We start from the raw sequence: 15973 nt of genomic DNA, 5'->3' as shown, positions 1-15973 counted from the left end.
TTTACAAGAAATACATTGTCGGCAAACTCCGTAGCTTGCTAGCTTGTGCACGCCAGCTTTCTGAGACTCTTATTTTGGTAGCGCAACTGTGCAGTCGGTCTTTGGAGTTTTGACGACAGGTATGGCGCCAGTGTCTGTTGAAATAAAGTGTTTCTCGCCTTCCAGTCGGTAATTTTAATGAGCTGGCAGCAGCCAGCGTCATCTCAGAAGACCCTCGGGTGCCGTGAATGTCAATCAAGTGACGAAAGTGACGTCATAGTGAAGATTTATGATCGCTCATTTCTAGGACTATTTTTTTAATGCCTGGCTGGTGATCGACTGACACACCCTCCGAGATCGACCGGTAGCTCGCGATCGACGTAATGAGCACCCCTGATGTAGAGTAACATCTCAGAGCAGGGACGTCTTTTATCAACACCTGTTTTTTTTTAGGTCTAAAAGAAGTCAACTATGTTTGCAGTAGGGTTGTACGGTATACCGGTACTAATGTCAAATGGATTATACTTGTATAGTGCTTTGGTGGTTCCTCTCTTTAAGAAGGGGAACCGGAGGGTGTGTTCTAACTATCGTGGGATCACACTCCTCAGCCTTCCCGGTAAGGTCTATTCAGGTGTACTGGAGAGGAGGCTACGCCGGATAGTTGAACCTCAGATTCAGGAGGAACAGTGTGGTTTTCGTCCTGGTCGTGAAACTGTGGACCAACTCTATACTCTCGGCAGGGTCCTTGAGGGTGCATGGGAGTTTGCCCAACCAGTCTACATGTGCTTTGTGGACTTGGAGAAGGCATTTGACCGTGTCCCTCGGGAAGTCCTGTGGGGAGTGCTCAGAGAGTATGGGGTATCGGACTGTCTGATTGTGGCAGTCCGCTCCCTGTATGATCAGTGCCAGAGCTTGGTCCGCATTGCCGGTAGTAAGTCGGACACGTTTCCAGTGAGGGTTGGACTCCGCCAAGGCTGCCCTTTGTCACCGATTCTGTTCATAACTTTTATGGACAGAATTTCTAGGCGCAGTCAAGGCGTTGAGGGGATCTGGTTTGGTGGCTGCAGGATTAGGTCTCTGCTTTTTGCAGATGATGTGGTCCTGATGGCTTCATCTGGCCAGGATCTTCAGCTCTCACTGGATCGGTTCGCAGCCGAGTGTGAAGCGACTGGGATGAGAATCAGCACCTCCAAGTCCGAGTCCATGGTTCTCGCCCGGAAAAGGGTGGAGTGCCATCTCCGGGTTGGGGAGGAGATCTTGCCCCAAGTGGAGGAGTTCAAGTACCTCGGAGTCTTGTTTACGAGTGAGGGAAGAGTGGATCGTGAGATCGACAGGCGGATCGGTGCGGCGTCTTCAGTAATGCGGACGCTGTGTCGATCCGTTGTGGTGAAGAAGGAGCTGAGCCGGAAGGCAAAGCTCTCAATTTACCGGTCGATCTACGTTCCCATCCTCACCTATGGTCATGAGCTTTGGGTTATGACCGAAAGGACAAGATCACGGGTACAAGCGGCCGAATTGAGTTTCCTCCGCCGGGTGGCGGGGCTCTCCCTTAGAGATAGGGTGAGAAGCTCTGCCATCCGGGGGGAGCTCAAAGTAAAGCCGCTGCTCCTCCACATCGAGAGGAGCCAGATGAGGTGGTTCGGGCATCTGGTCAGGATGCCACCCGAGCGCCTCCCTAGGAAGGTGTTTCGGGCACGTCCGACCGGTAGGAGGCCACGGGGAAGACCCAGGACACGCTGGGAAGACTATCTCTCCCGGCTGGCCTGGGAACGCCTCGGGGTCCCACAGGAAGAGCTGGACGAAGTGGCTGGGGAGAGGGAAGTCTGGGCTTCCCTGCTTAGGCTGCTGCCCCCGCGACCCGACCTCGGATAAGCGGAAGAAGATGGATGGATGTATGGATGTATAGTGCTTTTCCACCTTCAAGGTACTCAAAGTGCTTTGACACTTATTTCCACATTCACCCATTCATGGAGCTGCTATGCAAAGCCCTAACCATGACCCAGCAAGGGTGAAGTGACATGACTAGGATAGTGGAAGCTGGGATCGAACCTGGAACCCTCAAGTTGCTGGCACGGCCGTTCTACCAGCCAAGCCACGCCGTCCCAAAAAAGCAACACATAATAAGCAAGTTGCAATGACAATAGCAGTATATCAACTTGTGACTCATAAGGCATTAAGTTGTCTTCCTCTACAAGAAATACCACCCCGCCTATATTATCATGTTAGGTCATGTGAGATGTTGTATACTAGTTTGCCAATTGTTCATATTTTAGTTTGTTATGCAGATTGGATTGAGTCTGGGTTTCACAAAAACACAATTTGCATGTAGTTATGCCATTAAAAGTACGTGATAAAAACAAACAAATCTGCAGGCCCAATACTCACTAATGCAGTGGTTCTCAAATGGGGGTACGCGTACCCCTGGGGGTACTTGAAGGTATGCCAAGGGGTACGTGAGATTTTTTTTAAATATTCTAAAAAATAGCGACGATTCAAAAATCCTTTATAAATATAAATAAAAACCTATCTTTTTTTTCCAAATAGTTCAAGAAAGACCACTACAAATGAGCAATATTTTGCACTGTTATACAATTTAATAAATCAGAAACTGATGACATAGTGCTGTATTTTACATCTGTATCTCTTTTTTTTCAACCAAAAATGCTTTGCTCTGATTAGGGCAGAGGTGTGGACTCGAGTCACATGACTTGGACTCGAGTCAGACTCGAGTCATGAATTTGATGACTTTAGACTCGACTTGACAAAATGTAAAAAGACTTGCAACTCGACTTAGACTTTAACATCAATGACTTGTGACTTCACTTGGACTTGAGCCTTTTGAATTGACATGACTTGACATGACTTGCTACTTTCCCCAAAACCCAAAGATGAAAAAGTTATTCGGGAGCGCTCCGTATTTTTCATTGTGTACTTGTCTATCAGCGTTGCGTGTGTCAGCTGGTGTGCTCTCAGTACAACAGCCAATCAAATTAGATCTACTTTGTTTTCATCACACAGCATTCATCCAATCAAATTGCAGGACAACCAACGAAGAAGACATGTCCAAACCACACGCCAGTGAACAAAAAATGATACCTAAAATAATTTTGTTTGGGTATAAAAATTACGAGGTGGTCAACACAAAATGGTTTGCAGTATGCAACACATGCGGTTCGAAAATTACTGATGGAGAGGCAACAACTTCCAACTTCGTCCGGCATTTGAAGTTGCACAAAGAACGGTAAGTTTTGAATGTGAGATAACGTTTATTGGCTAAGTAACGTGACTTTTATTTGCTGTGTAGTTAAATCAGTGAGGCTGTAAACTCACTGCTAACGTTATAACGTTATTGCAAACACGGGAATCTGTTGCAGTTCACTACCTTATTCATACTTTTTGTTCAGTGATTTTTTTCAAGCAGGGTTACGTTAGTCAATATATCACACGTAACGTTAGACGGCGGTCAGCAGCACCGCGTATTTTAGCCACCTAAAAAAAGACAAAAATAGTAAAATAAAGGTCAGTTAAAATGTATACTATATTATGAATATGTGTACCGTTTTAGCTAGCTTTCTGACATAAAGAAAGACCACTGAGGTTGTTTACCTCAGTGGTCCCCAACCACCGGGCCACGGCCCGGTACTGGTCCGTGGATCGATTGGTATCGGGCCGCACAAGAAATATATATTTATTTATTTTTACTTTTTTAAATTAAATCAACATAAAAAACACAAGATACACTTACAAGTAGTGCACCAACTCAAAACAACTCTCTCCCCCCTTTTGTTCTGGGCATTGAACATGAAGACTCTTCCTTCACTGTTCCGAGTGGCCATGAGAGTCTTGGCAGTGCCTGCCTCCAGTGCTCCAGTGGAGCGAGTTTTCAGCCATGGTGGCATCATACTACGCCCCCATCGTGCACAAATGACTGACAGACTCTTGGCTAATTTGGTCTTTTGCAAATGCAATGCAGCATAGGGCCCTGACATATAAAAAGTACAACTTTTTTTGTTATGTTCACGTATATGTCATGTTTTTTCAATGTTAACACTTTTGTACAAATAAGTACATTTGCACTTTATTTTTCAATGTGTTTGTTCTGTAAATGAATGAGTTAATGTTTAAAATGACTGGTTAATAGTGCTATTATAAAGTGCAATGTCAGCACAATTTTCTTTCCTGCAATTTAAAATGCACTTGTTTTAATAAATAAATAAAGCGTTTGAAAAGCATACACAATCTGTGTTAATATATTAGTCTGTGGTTAAAAGGACTTGAAAGGACTCGAAACTCAAAATGCAGGACTTGGGGCTTGACTTGAGACTTTCCAGTCTTGACTTTGGACTTGACTCGTGGCTTGCCTGTTTTGACTCGGGACTTGCCTGTTTTGACTCGGGACTTGACTCGGACTTGAGGGCAAAGACTTGAGACTTACTTGTGACTTGCAAAACAATGACTTGGTCCCACCTCTGGATTAGGGGGTACTTGAATTAAAAAAAATTTCACAGGGGGTACATCACTGAAAAAAGGTCGAGAACCACTGCACTAATGAATGAAAAACGGTACTATACTCTGTTTGAAAAGTACCGGTTCGCCGTATTTTAAAAACATTTTTTTATAACAGGCATGACAGCGCCTCGTCGTGACATTGCTGGTTTTACTAGCAGAGGAGCATGTTGGGCAGCGCACACACACTGAGTACTTACAAGCAGACACAGTGTGTAGACAGAAAAGGGAGAATGGACGCATTTTGGTGTAAAAAGTAAAGATAAAGGTGAAGTTATAACACTGAAACACCCTCAGGAAGAGCTGCTTTAAAACATGCCTAGCTAACTAGCGGCTAACGTCCATCCGCAGTGTTTTAGCTACTTCTAAATCACTAATCCTTGCCTTCATGGCGACGAAAAAAGTAACTTTTTCCACTGCAGGACGAGGAATAGCTAAACACACCGTAGGAGGATACAATAGCTCACCACCATCACAATGTAAACAAATGCCATGGGTGGATCTACACCTGACATCCACTGTAATGATACCAAGTACAGGACCATATCTAGTCGATACTACTATGATTACATCAATATTTTTTTTTAATTCCTATTATATTCATAAAGTCAGTAAATACATCCCTGGACACATGAGAACTTAAATTATGACCAATGTAAGATCCTGTAACTACTTGGTATCGGATTGATACCTACATTTGTGGTATCATCCAAAACTAATGTAAAGTATCCCAACAAGAGAAGAATAAGTGGTCTGTAAATGATGCAAGGCGCTCGTCCCCACCAAGACGGGCAATATCCCCTTTAGAGCACAGCCATAAAGAAAAAGAAAAGAAAAAAAAACGTTTTATTGAACCCATTTTTTTATCTATTACATGTCTATCGCGATATATTTTGATATTGTTTTCATCACCCAGCTCTACATAGAATACACACAACTAGAGATGTCCGATAATGGCTTTTTTGCCGATATCCGATATTCTGATACATCAACTGATACCGATATATACAGTGGTGGAATGAACACATTATTATGCCTAATTTTGTTGTGATGCATTAAACAATGTAACAAGGTTTTCCAAAATAAATCAACTCAAATTATGGAAAAAAAATGCCAACATGGCACTGCCATATTTATTATTGAAGTCACAAAGTGCATTTTTTTTTTTTTAACATGCCTCAAAACAGCAGCTTGGAATTTGGGACATGCTCTCCCTGAGAGAGCATGAGGAGGTTGAGGTGGGGGGTTAGGGGGAAGCGGGGGGTGTATATTGTAGCGTCCCGGAAGAGTTAGTGCTGCAAGGGGTTCTGGGTATTTGTTCTGTTGTGTTACGGTGCAGATGTTCTCCCGAAATGTGTTTGTCATTCTTGTTTGGTGTGGGTTCACAGTGTGGCACATATTTGTAACAGTGTTAAACTTGTTTATACGGCCACCCTCAGCGTGACAGCAAGGCATACTTGGTCAACAGCCACACAGGTTACACTGACGGTGGTCATATAAAACAACTTTAACACTCTTACTAATAATGCGTCACACTTTGAACCAAAACCAAACAAGAATGACAAACACATTTCGGGAGAACATCTGCACCTTAACACAACATAAACACAACAGAACAAACACCCAGAATCCCATGCAGCCCTGACTCTTCCGGGCTACATTATACACTCCTGCTACCACCAAACCCCAGCCCCACCCCAACCCTGCTCCCTCACACATCAACCCCCCCCTCTCTGTGCGTCGGTTGAGGTGGATAATGTATCCCGGAAGAGTTAGGGCTGCATGGGATTCTGGGTATTTGTCCTGTTGTGTTACGGTGCGGATGTTCTCCCGAAATGTGTTTGTCATTCTTGTTCGGTGTGGGTTCACAGTGTGGCGCATATTTGTAACAGTGTTAAACTTGTTTATACGGCCACCCTCAGTGTGACCTGTATGGCTGTTGACCAAGTATGCTTGCATTCACTTGTGTGTGTGTGTGAAAAGCCGTAGATATTATGTGCCTTTAAGGTTTATTGTACTTCTCCCTACGTCCTTGTACACAGCGGCCTTTTAAAAAGTCATATATTTTACTTTTTGAAACCGATACCGATAATTTCCGATATTACATTTTAAAACATTTATCGGCCGATAATATCGGCAGTCCGATGTTATCGGACATCTCTGCACAAAACCTAATTCAACACTTAATTCATGCCAAAAACATGTAGCATATGCTTTAAAAATGTAAGATTTGAAGGGCAATGTGGAATTTCTGCTGGTTTGCCTTTTCTCCTTCGGCGATGCTAATGAGTTTTCTGTCGTCCACAGCGTTCATTCAGTCCGACACGATATTAGAAGTTCTACATTTCGGCGATGGAGGCCTTTTACAGGTAAGCTCTGCTGTGAACAATTGAATATATCTGATTCTTAGACTGTTGGGGGATGCCTGGTGGGATACGTTGTCTCCAACCAAGCATTTCTAGTTGCAAACCTTTCCTGAATGTAGATATTTGTGGTGTTCGCTTTAAAGACAGAAGACACTTTGAAGAAAAGTAGGATCAATCATTGCTTTTTTAACGCAGTGACACAAATGTGATGTACAGTGTTCCCTCGCTACAACACGGTTCACTTCACACTCCCTGTTACACTGATTTTTTTGTGTAATTTTTTACATGCTTTTGTTTTTTACAGCGTATGAATACACATTGTGTTCTGCTTCCTGATTCGCCAAGGGACTATAGACCATTGTCAATCAGTCTTCTTCATGCCATGTGTCCTGTACAGTACAGAATGCCTTCAGCTTGCTTAATTTACAAAATTGTTTGATGCGTGCATATACCGTATTTTCCGCACCATAAGGCGCCCTGGGTTATAAGCCGCGCCTTCAACGAACGGCATATTTCAAAACTTTGTCCACCTATAAGCCGCCCCGTGTTGTAAGCCGCATCTAACTGCGCTAAAGGGAATGTCAAAAAAACAGTCAGATAGGTCAGTCAAACTTTAATAATATATTAAAAACCAGCGTGATGTGGGCGCGCATGGAGTCGTATATCAACATGGACGGAGCTGCGTAAACTTTCCTTAACCACTCGCTCATCTTTTCTTCATCCATCCATCCCTTCGAGTTAGCTTTTATGATGACGCCGGCTGGAAAGGTCTCTTTTGGCAAGGTCTTCCTTTTGAATATCACCATGGGTGGAAGTTTCTGGCCATTAGCATGGCAAGCTAGAACCACAGTGAAGGATGACTTCTCATTCCCTGTGGTGCGAATATTCACCGTACGTGCTCCCGTTGTATCCACAGTGCGGTTCACAGGAATATCAAAAGTCAGTGGAACCTCGTCCATGTTGATAATGTTCTCTGGCCGGATCTTTTTTTCAGCTATCTTGTTTTTACAATATGCACGGAAAGTAGCCAGCTTTTCTTGAAAGTCTTTAGGCAGTTGCTGTGAAATAGTAGTCCGTGTGCGGATGGAGAGATTGCGTCTTTTCATGAACCGGAAACCTGTCGCTTAGTAGGAGCCATTTTGTGGTCTTTACAGATGTAAACACACAAAGGAAATGAAACGTAATATCCGCGCGCTTCTTCTTCTTCTTCTACGCGGGCGGGTGGTTGCTTACAGTAGAAGAAGAAGCGCTTCCTCTTCTATGGGGGCGGGTGCTTACCTTGGCGGTTGCTTGCCGTAGAAGAAGAAGCGCTTCCTCTTCTACGGGGAAAAAAGATGGCGGCTGTTTACCGTAGTTGCGAGACCTAAACTTTATGAAAATGAATCTTAATATTAATCCATATATAAAGCGCACCGGGTTATAAGCCGCACTGTCAGCTTTTGAGTAAATTTGTGGTTTTTAGGTGCGGCTAATAGTGCGGAAAATACGGTACACGGTACAGGCCAAAAGTTTGGACACGCCTTCTCATTTCAATACGCTATTTTTATCTTCATGACTATTTACATTGTAGATTGTCACATCAGAGGGTCGTAAAGACCGCCCAGAACAGGGGTCGGCAACCCAAAATGTTGAAAGAGCCATATTGGACCAAAAATACAAAAAAAAAATCTGTCTGGAGCCGCAAAAAATTAAAAGCCATATTACATACAGATAGTGTGTCATGAGATATAAATTGAATTAAGACGACTTAAAGGAAACTAAATGACCTCAAATGTAGCTACAAATGAGGCATAATGATGCAATATGTACATATAGCTAGCCTAAATAGCATGTTAGCATCGATTAGCTTGCAGTCATGCAGTGACCAAATATGTCTGATTAGCACTCCAACAAGTCAATAACATCAACAAAGCTCACCTTTCATGCACAACCTTAAAAGTTTGGTGGACAAAATGAGACAGAAAAAGAAGTGGCATAAAACACTTCCTAGAAAGTTATACATGTAAACAAACTACGGTGAGTTCAAGGACCGCCAAAATTAGTAGGACAAAACGGTGCTCGCCAAATACTCGAATCAGTGAAGCATGTTTAATATAAACAGTGTGCTTTATAACAATTAGGGAGGTTTGTGTCATGTTTGTCCTCCTATAGAAAGCATATTAAAACAAAAAATAAATTGTTTTCCCCTCATCTTTTTCCATTTTTCATGCATTTCTGAAAAAGCTCCAGAGAGCCACTAGGGCGGCGCTAAAGAGCCGCATGCGGCTCTAGAGCCGCGGGTTGCCGACCCCTGGCCCAGAAGATCATCGGATGCCCCCTCACCTTCCTGGCTGACCTGTACAGCTCCCGCTGTCTCAGGAAAGCACAGAGCATCCTGAAAGACCCATTCCACTGCCACCTAGAACTGCTACCCTCGTGCAGACGCTGTAGGGTGCTAAAAGCGGGCATAAATAGACTAAAAAATAGTTTTTACCCAAGAGCCATAGTAGCATTAAATAGGCACTGAGTGAGCACAATGTGTCCGTCATGTCTTTCTATTTTTTCGAACTATAATGTGCAATAATGTTATATGTGTATATGTATATTAGAGATGCGTGGATAGGCAATTATTTCATCCGCAACCGCATCACAAAAGTCGTCAACCATCCGCCATCACCCGAACCAACATTTTATCAAAACCGCACCCGCCCGCAGTTATATATCTAATATAGACGATGCAAGGCATTAGTGAGGTTAGAAAGCTTTTGCCTGTTAAAGAAAGGAGACTGATCCAATGTAGCAGAGACAGGCCTCTAAAATGCGCCCTGCTGCGCTGAAGGAGCGCTCACTTGCGCCACTTGTTGCTGGGACGCGGTGCCTGATGAACAATTGACTGTTTCAAAGAGTGCTGCTCGTTTTTCGTATGTGGGTAACAACATTTAACTATGTATATATATTTCCGAATTGGTTCAACCGCCAACCGCCCGCATCTATTTAAAATCAATTTTTACCCGCCCGACCCGCGGTTTATCCGCGGACTCCGCGGTTGTGTCCGCAAACCGCACATCTCTAATGTATATATATGCATTAGGGGTGTAACGGTACACAAAAATTTCGGTTCAGTACGTACCTCGGTTTAGAGGTCACGGTTCGGTTCATTTTCGGTACAGTAAGAAAACAACAAAATATACATTTTTGAGTTATTTATGTACCAAATTTGCTAAATCTTCCACCAAAAATATTTTTCTTAGTGTAATATTTGATGTGAAGTAATGGGAACCTTGGATAGGTCAATAATTCATAATAACATTGGTTTTGATTCAATATTATGTTTAGAGCAACAGCTTTGTTTTATTAGTCAACATTGCAACTTTTTCTAAATTACATTTAAACTTTAAGCTTTTTTTATTTCACTTTTGTTATGTTTTTGTTTATTTTAATAGTATTTTTAGAATGTGCCGTGGGCCTTTAAAACATTAGCTGTGGGCTGCAAATGGCCTCCGGGGCACACTTTTGACACCCCTGCTACAGATAATAAAAAATAAAATTTCGTTTCAGTACGTACCTCGGTTTAGAGGTCACGGTTCGGTTCATTTTCGGTGCAGTGAGAAAAAAACAAAATATAAATTTTTGGGTTATTTATGTACCAAATTTGCAAAATCTCTTAGTGTAATATTTGATGTGAAGTAATGGGAACCTTGGATAGGTCAATAATTCATAATAACATTGATTTTGATTCAATATTATGTTTTGAGCAACAGCTTTGTTTTATTAGTCAACATTGCAACTTTTTCTAAATTACATTTAACCTTTAAGCTTTTTTATTGCACTTTTGTTATGTTTTTGTTTATTTTAGTAGTATTTTTAGAATGTGCCGTGGGCCTTTAAAACATTAGCTGTGCGCTGCAAATGGCCTCCGGGGCACACTTTTGACACCTGCTACAGATAATAAAAAATAAAATTTCGTTAATAAAAAATAAAATTTCGGTTCAGTACGTACCTCGGTTTAGAGGTCACGGTTCGGTTCATTTTCGGCGCAGTAAGAAAAAAACAAAATATACATTTTTGGGTTATTTATGTACCAAATTTGCAAAATCTTCCACCAAAAATATTTTTCTTAGTGGAATATTTGATGTGAAGTAATCGGAACCTTGGATAGGTCAATAATTCATAATAACATTGATTTTGATTCAATATTATGATTTGAGCAATGACAGTTTGAAAGGGGAAAAAACAGCTTTGTTTTATTAGTCAACATTGCAACTTTTTCTAAATTATTTTTTATTTCACTTTTGTTATTTTTTTTGTTTATTTTAATAGTATTTTTAGAATGTGCCATGGGCCTTTAAAAAATTAGCTGTGGGTTGCAAATGGCCTCCGGGGCACACTTTTGACATCCCTGCTATAGATAATAAAAAATTAAATCTATGGTGAAAAAGCAGAGCCTGGCGACGCATGCGCGTTTATCATAACTCTCTCTCTCTCTCTCTGTCTCTGCCCCTCCCTCACCAATGCTGCTGCACGCACAATTTGTTTTGTTTTTAACCCCTTCTTAACCCTGAATGTACGTTGAAAATACACTAACTCAAAATTTTTAGAATGTGCCGTGGGCCTTTAAAACATTAGCTGTGGGTTGCAAATGACCTCCGGGGCACACTTTTGACATCCCTGCTATAGATAATAAAAATTTAAATCTATGGTGAAAAAGCAGAGCCTGGCGACGCATGCGCGTTTATCATAACTCTCTCTCTCTCTCTCTGTCTCTGCCCCTCCCTCACCAATGCTGCTGCACGCACAATTTGTTTTGTTTTTAACCCCTTCTTAACCCTGAATGTACGTTGAAAATACACTAACTCAAAATGCCGGACATTTGAGGCATTTAAGAAACTCCGCCCTGACAGCTCCGCAAAAGAAGACATGTCCGGTGAAAAGAAGACGTATGGTCAGTCTATCCTAGCCCGTTAGCTGCTAGCATGCCGTTTGTTGGGCCTCGGTGTGCATTGTTTACACAACGTGCGTTACGCTACTTAATATGTCCGTGTGGAAACTCGTTCGGTACACCGCCGAGCCAAACCGGAACCCCCGTACCGAAACGGTTCAATACAAATACACGTAGCGTTATACCCCTAATATGCATATGTATGGATACATGCATGTGTGTGGATATATACATATATAAAGATACATATCTTCTTTTTTCTATTTATATTACTAAATTATTGTGTATGCACCTTAGGGGATTTGCTCTAATTTTGTTGTTCTTTGAACCTGTTCACTGTAATAATGACAAATAAAACTATTCTATTCTATCAAAACTATGACGCCTGTGAAGTGAAAACCATTTCAGGTTCGTCTTGAAGCTCATGGAGAGAATGCCAAGAGTGTGCAAAACAGTAATCAGAGCAAAAAGTGGCTATTTTGAAGAAACTAGAATATAAAGCATGTTTTCAGATATTTAACCTTTTTTTGGTTAAGTACATAACTCCACATGTGTTCATTCATAGTTTTGATGTGACAATCTACAATGTAAATAGTCATGAAAATAAAGATTGAATGAGAAGGTGTGTCCAAACTTTTGGCCTGTACTGTATACTGTACAGTACTGTAAAGAAAAATCATAACATATTAGAAAAAAACCTGTAAATGAAAAAACGTGCACAATAAAAACATCCAGTAAATGAAAAAACATGGTGTAAGTGAAAAAAATACATAATGAATGGGGATAAGCTGAATGGCAACACTAAATTGGCCCTAGTGTGTGTGAATGTTGTCTGTCTATCTGTGTTGGCCCTGCGATGAGGAGGCGACTTGTCCAGGGTGTACCCTGCCTTCCGCCCGAATGCAGCTGAGATAGGCTCCAGCACCACCTGCGACCCCGTAAGCATAGGTGGGTAGTAACGCGCTACATTTACTCCGTTACATCTACTTGAGTAACTTTTGGGATAAATTGTACTTCTAAGAGTAGTTTTAATGCAACATACTTTTACTTTTACTTAAGTATATTTATAGAGAAGGAACGCTACTTTTACTCCGCTACTTTTACTCCGCTACTTTTATCTACATTCAGCTCGCTACTCGCTACTAATTTGTATCGATCTGTTAATGCACGCTTTGTTTGTTTTGGTCTGTCAAACAGACCGTCAAAGTGCCTGCCTTACTGGTGACGTTTCACTTCGTTCCACCAATCAGATGCAGTCACTGGTGACGTTGGACCAATCAAACAGAGCCAGGTGGTCACATGACCTGACTTAAACAAGTTGAAAAACTTATTCGGGTGTTACCATTTAGTGGTCAATTGTACGGAATATGCACTGTACTGTGCAATCTAATAATAAAAGTTCCAATCAATCAATCAAAAGTGTGAAGGAAAAAATATACTTTTTTATTTCAACCGCACCAGGACGTTCCTGTCTTCACAATAAAAGTGGCGCTCCATCGCGCCTGCGCTTTCAAAACAAGAGTCTCCGAAAGCCAGCGCAAACAAGCTAGCAAGCTACGGAGTTTGCCGCCAATATATTTCTTGTAAAGTGTATAAAAACGAATATGGAAGCTGGACAAATAAGATGCCAAAAACCCACCACTTTCATGTGGTATTAGACAGAAAGGAGGAACTTTTCTTCTCCTCCATTTGAAAACGTGGACGTTTGTCATCACTACTGTCTGATTACAATCAATGCAAGTCATCAGAATCAGGTAATACACCAACTTATATTCTTGTCTTCATGAAAGAAAGGAATCTATATGTTAAACATGCATGTATATTCATTAAAACACCTTTAACATGTAAACAAAAACAGCAAAATAAATACATATAAATTATATACTGTATATATCAATGTATATGTATGTATGTATGTATGTATGTATATGTATATATATATATATATATATATATATATGATATGAGTGTGTATGTTACTCATCAGTTACTCAGTACTTGAGTAGTTTTTTCACAACATACTTTTTACTTTTACTCAAGTAAATATTTGGGTGACTACTCCTTACTTTTACTTGAGTAATAAATCTCTAAAGTAACAGTACTCTTACTTGAGTACAATTTCTGGCTACTCTACCCACCTCTGCCCGTAAGGGACAAGCGGTAGGAAATGGATGGATGGATGAAAACACATAAACGAAAACAATTTTTTTTACTTCTACTACACGGATTTCACTTAAAGAGGGTATTTTTTGGAACGTAACCCCAGCGTTGAACGAGGGAACACTGTATTTGGTCATGTGATCACCTTTTACTGACTGCACGGTTCACTGTTTGTTCCTTTTGCAGGCAGACTCCGACGTCGATTTTACTTTATATCATCAACAAAGGTAAGCGTTTCTTCTTTTTTTTTAGTAGCTAAAGTCAGGGATGTTCAAAATGTGGCCCGCAGCTTGTTTTTGTATTGGCCTAGAATACAAACAAGAACATAAAATGATGTAAAAAGTTGAAATTTTACCATAATAAGTTTTTAGAGTGAAATATACATTCTTAGAACATTTCCATCGGCCCAGATGGAACAAGTTTGGACACCCCTGACTTTATTGTCTACATCAGGGGTGCTCATTACGTCGATCGCGAGCTACCGGTCGATCTCGGAGGGTGTGTCAGTCGATCACCAGCCAGGCATTAAAAAAAATAGTCCTAAAAATGAGCGATCATAAATCTTCACTATGACGTCACTTTCGTCACTTGATTGACATTCACGGCACCCGAGGGTCTTCTGAGATGACGCTAGCTGCTGCCAGCTCATTAAAATTATCGACTGGAAGGCGAGAAACACTTTATTTCAACAGACTCTGGCGCCTTACCTGTCGTCAAAACTCCAAAGACCGACTGCACAGTTGCACAATAAAAGCTCTGCTTCATCCTGCCTGCGCGACCAAAATAAGAGTCTCAGAAAGCTGGCGTGCACAAGCTAGCAAGCTACGGACTGGAGTTTGCCAACAATGTATTTCTTGGAAAGTGTATACAAAGGAGTACGGAAGCTGGATAAATAAGATGCCAAAAACCAACCACTTTCATGTGGTATTGGACAGAAAGGAGAACTCTTTTTCTCCTCCATTCGAAAATGCGGACGTCATCATCACCACTGTCTGATTCCTATTAATGCAAGTCATCAGAATCAGGTAGTACACCAACTTATATTCTTGTCTTCATGAAAGAAAGGAATCTATATGTGTTAAGCATGCTTGTATTATCTTTAAACACCTTTAACTTGTTAACAATATTAATTATATGTGTTAAGCATGCTTGTATTATCTTTAAACACCTTTAACTTATTACCAATATTAACTATAAGTGTTAAACATGCTTGTATTATCTTTAAACACCTTTAACTTGTTAACAATATTAACTATATGTGTTAAACATGCTTGTATTATCTTTAAACACCTTTAACTTATTACCAATATTAACTATAAGTGTTAAACATGCTTGTATTATCTTTAAACACCTTTAACTTGTTAACAATATTAATTATATGTGTTAAACATACTTGTATTATCTTTAAACACCTTTAACTTATTACCAATATTAACTATAAGTGTTAAACATGCTTGTATTATCTTTAAACACCTTTAACTTGTTAACAATATTAATTATATGTGTTAAGCATGCTTGTATTATCTTTAAACACCTTTAACTTGTTAACAATATTAATTATATGTGTTAAACATGCTTGTATTATCTTTAAACACCTTTAACTTATTACCAATATTAACTATAAGTGTTAAACATGCTTGTATTATCTTTAAACACCTTTAACTTGTTAACAATATTAACTATATGTGTTAAACATGCTTGTATTATCTTTAAACACCTTTAACTTGTTAACAATATTAATTATATGTGTTAAACATGCTTGTATTATCTTTAAACACCTTTAACTTATTACCAATATTAACTATAAGTGTTAAACATGCTTGTATTATCTTTAAACACCTTTAACTTGTTAACAATATTAATTATATGTGTTAAGCATGCTTGTATTATCTTTAAACACCTTTAACTTGTTAAAATATTATATGTGTTAAGCATGCTTGCATTATCTTTAAACACCTTAAACTTATTAACAACATTAACTATATGTGTTAAACATGCTTGTATTATCTTTAAACACCTTTAACTTGTTAACAATATTAACTAT

The 15973-nt window shown here is 40.2% G+C and overlaps 1 protein-coding gene across 2 annotated transcripts in view; it reads left to right on the top strand.

Annotated features, from left to right (window-relative positions):
- The window catches only part of tmem131 (transmembrane protein 131), a 180020-nt gene that overhangs the window by 39163 nt on the left and 124884 nt on the right, over positions 1-15973 (top strand). For both annotated transcript variants that reach the window (XM_061978418.2, XM_061978417.2), the window contains exons 2-3: positions 6793-6854; positions 14116-14156. In XM_061978418.2, coding sequence (XP_061834402.2) covers positions 6793-6854; positions 14116-14156 — 103 coding nt within the window. The remainder of the gene's footprint in view (positions 1-6792; positions 6855-14115; positions 14157-15973) is intronic.

The sequence above is a fragment of the Nerophis lumbriciformis genome, linkage group LG18 (assembly GCF_033978685.3).
Source record: "Nerophis lumbriciformis linkage group LG18, RoL_Nlum_v2.1, whole genome shotgun sequence".
Taxonomy (NCBI): Eukaryota; Metazoa; Chordata; class Actinopteri; order Syngnathiformes; family Syngnathidae; genus Nerophis; species Nerophis lumbriciformis.
The sequence above is the reverse complement of the archived record's forward strand: the minus strand, read 5'-3'. Positions and strand labels throughout refer to the sequence as shown.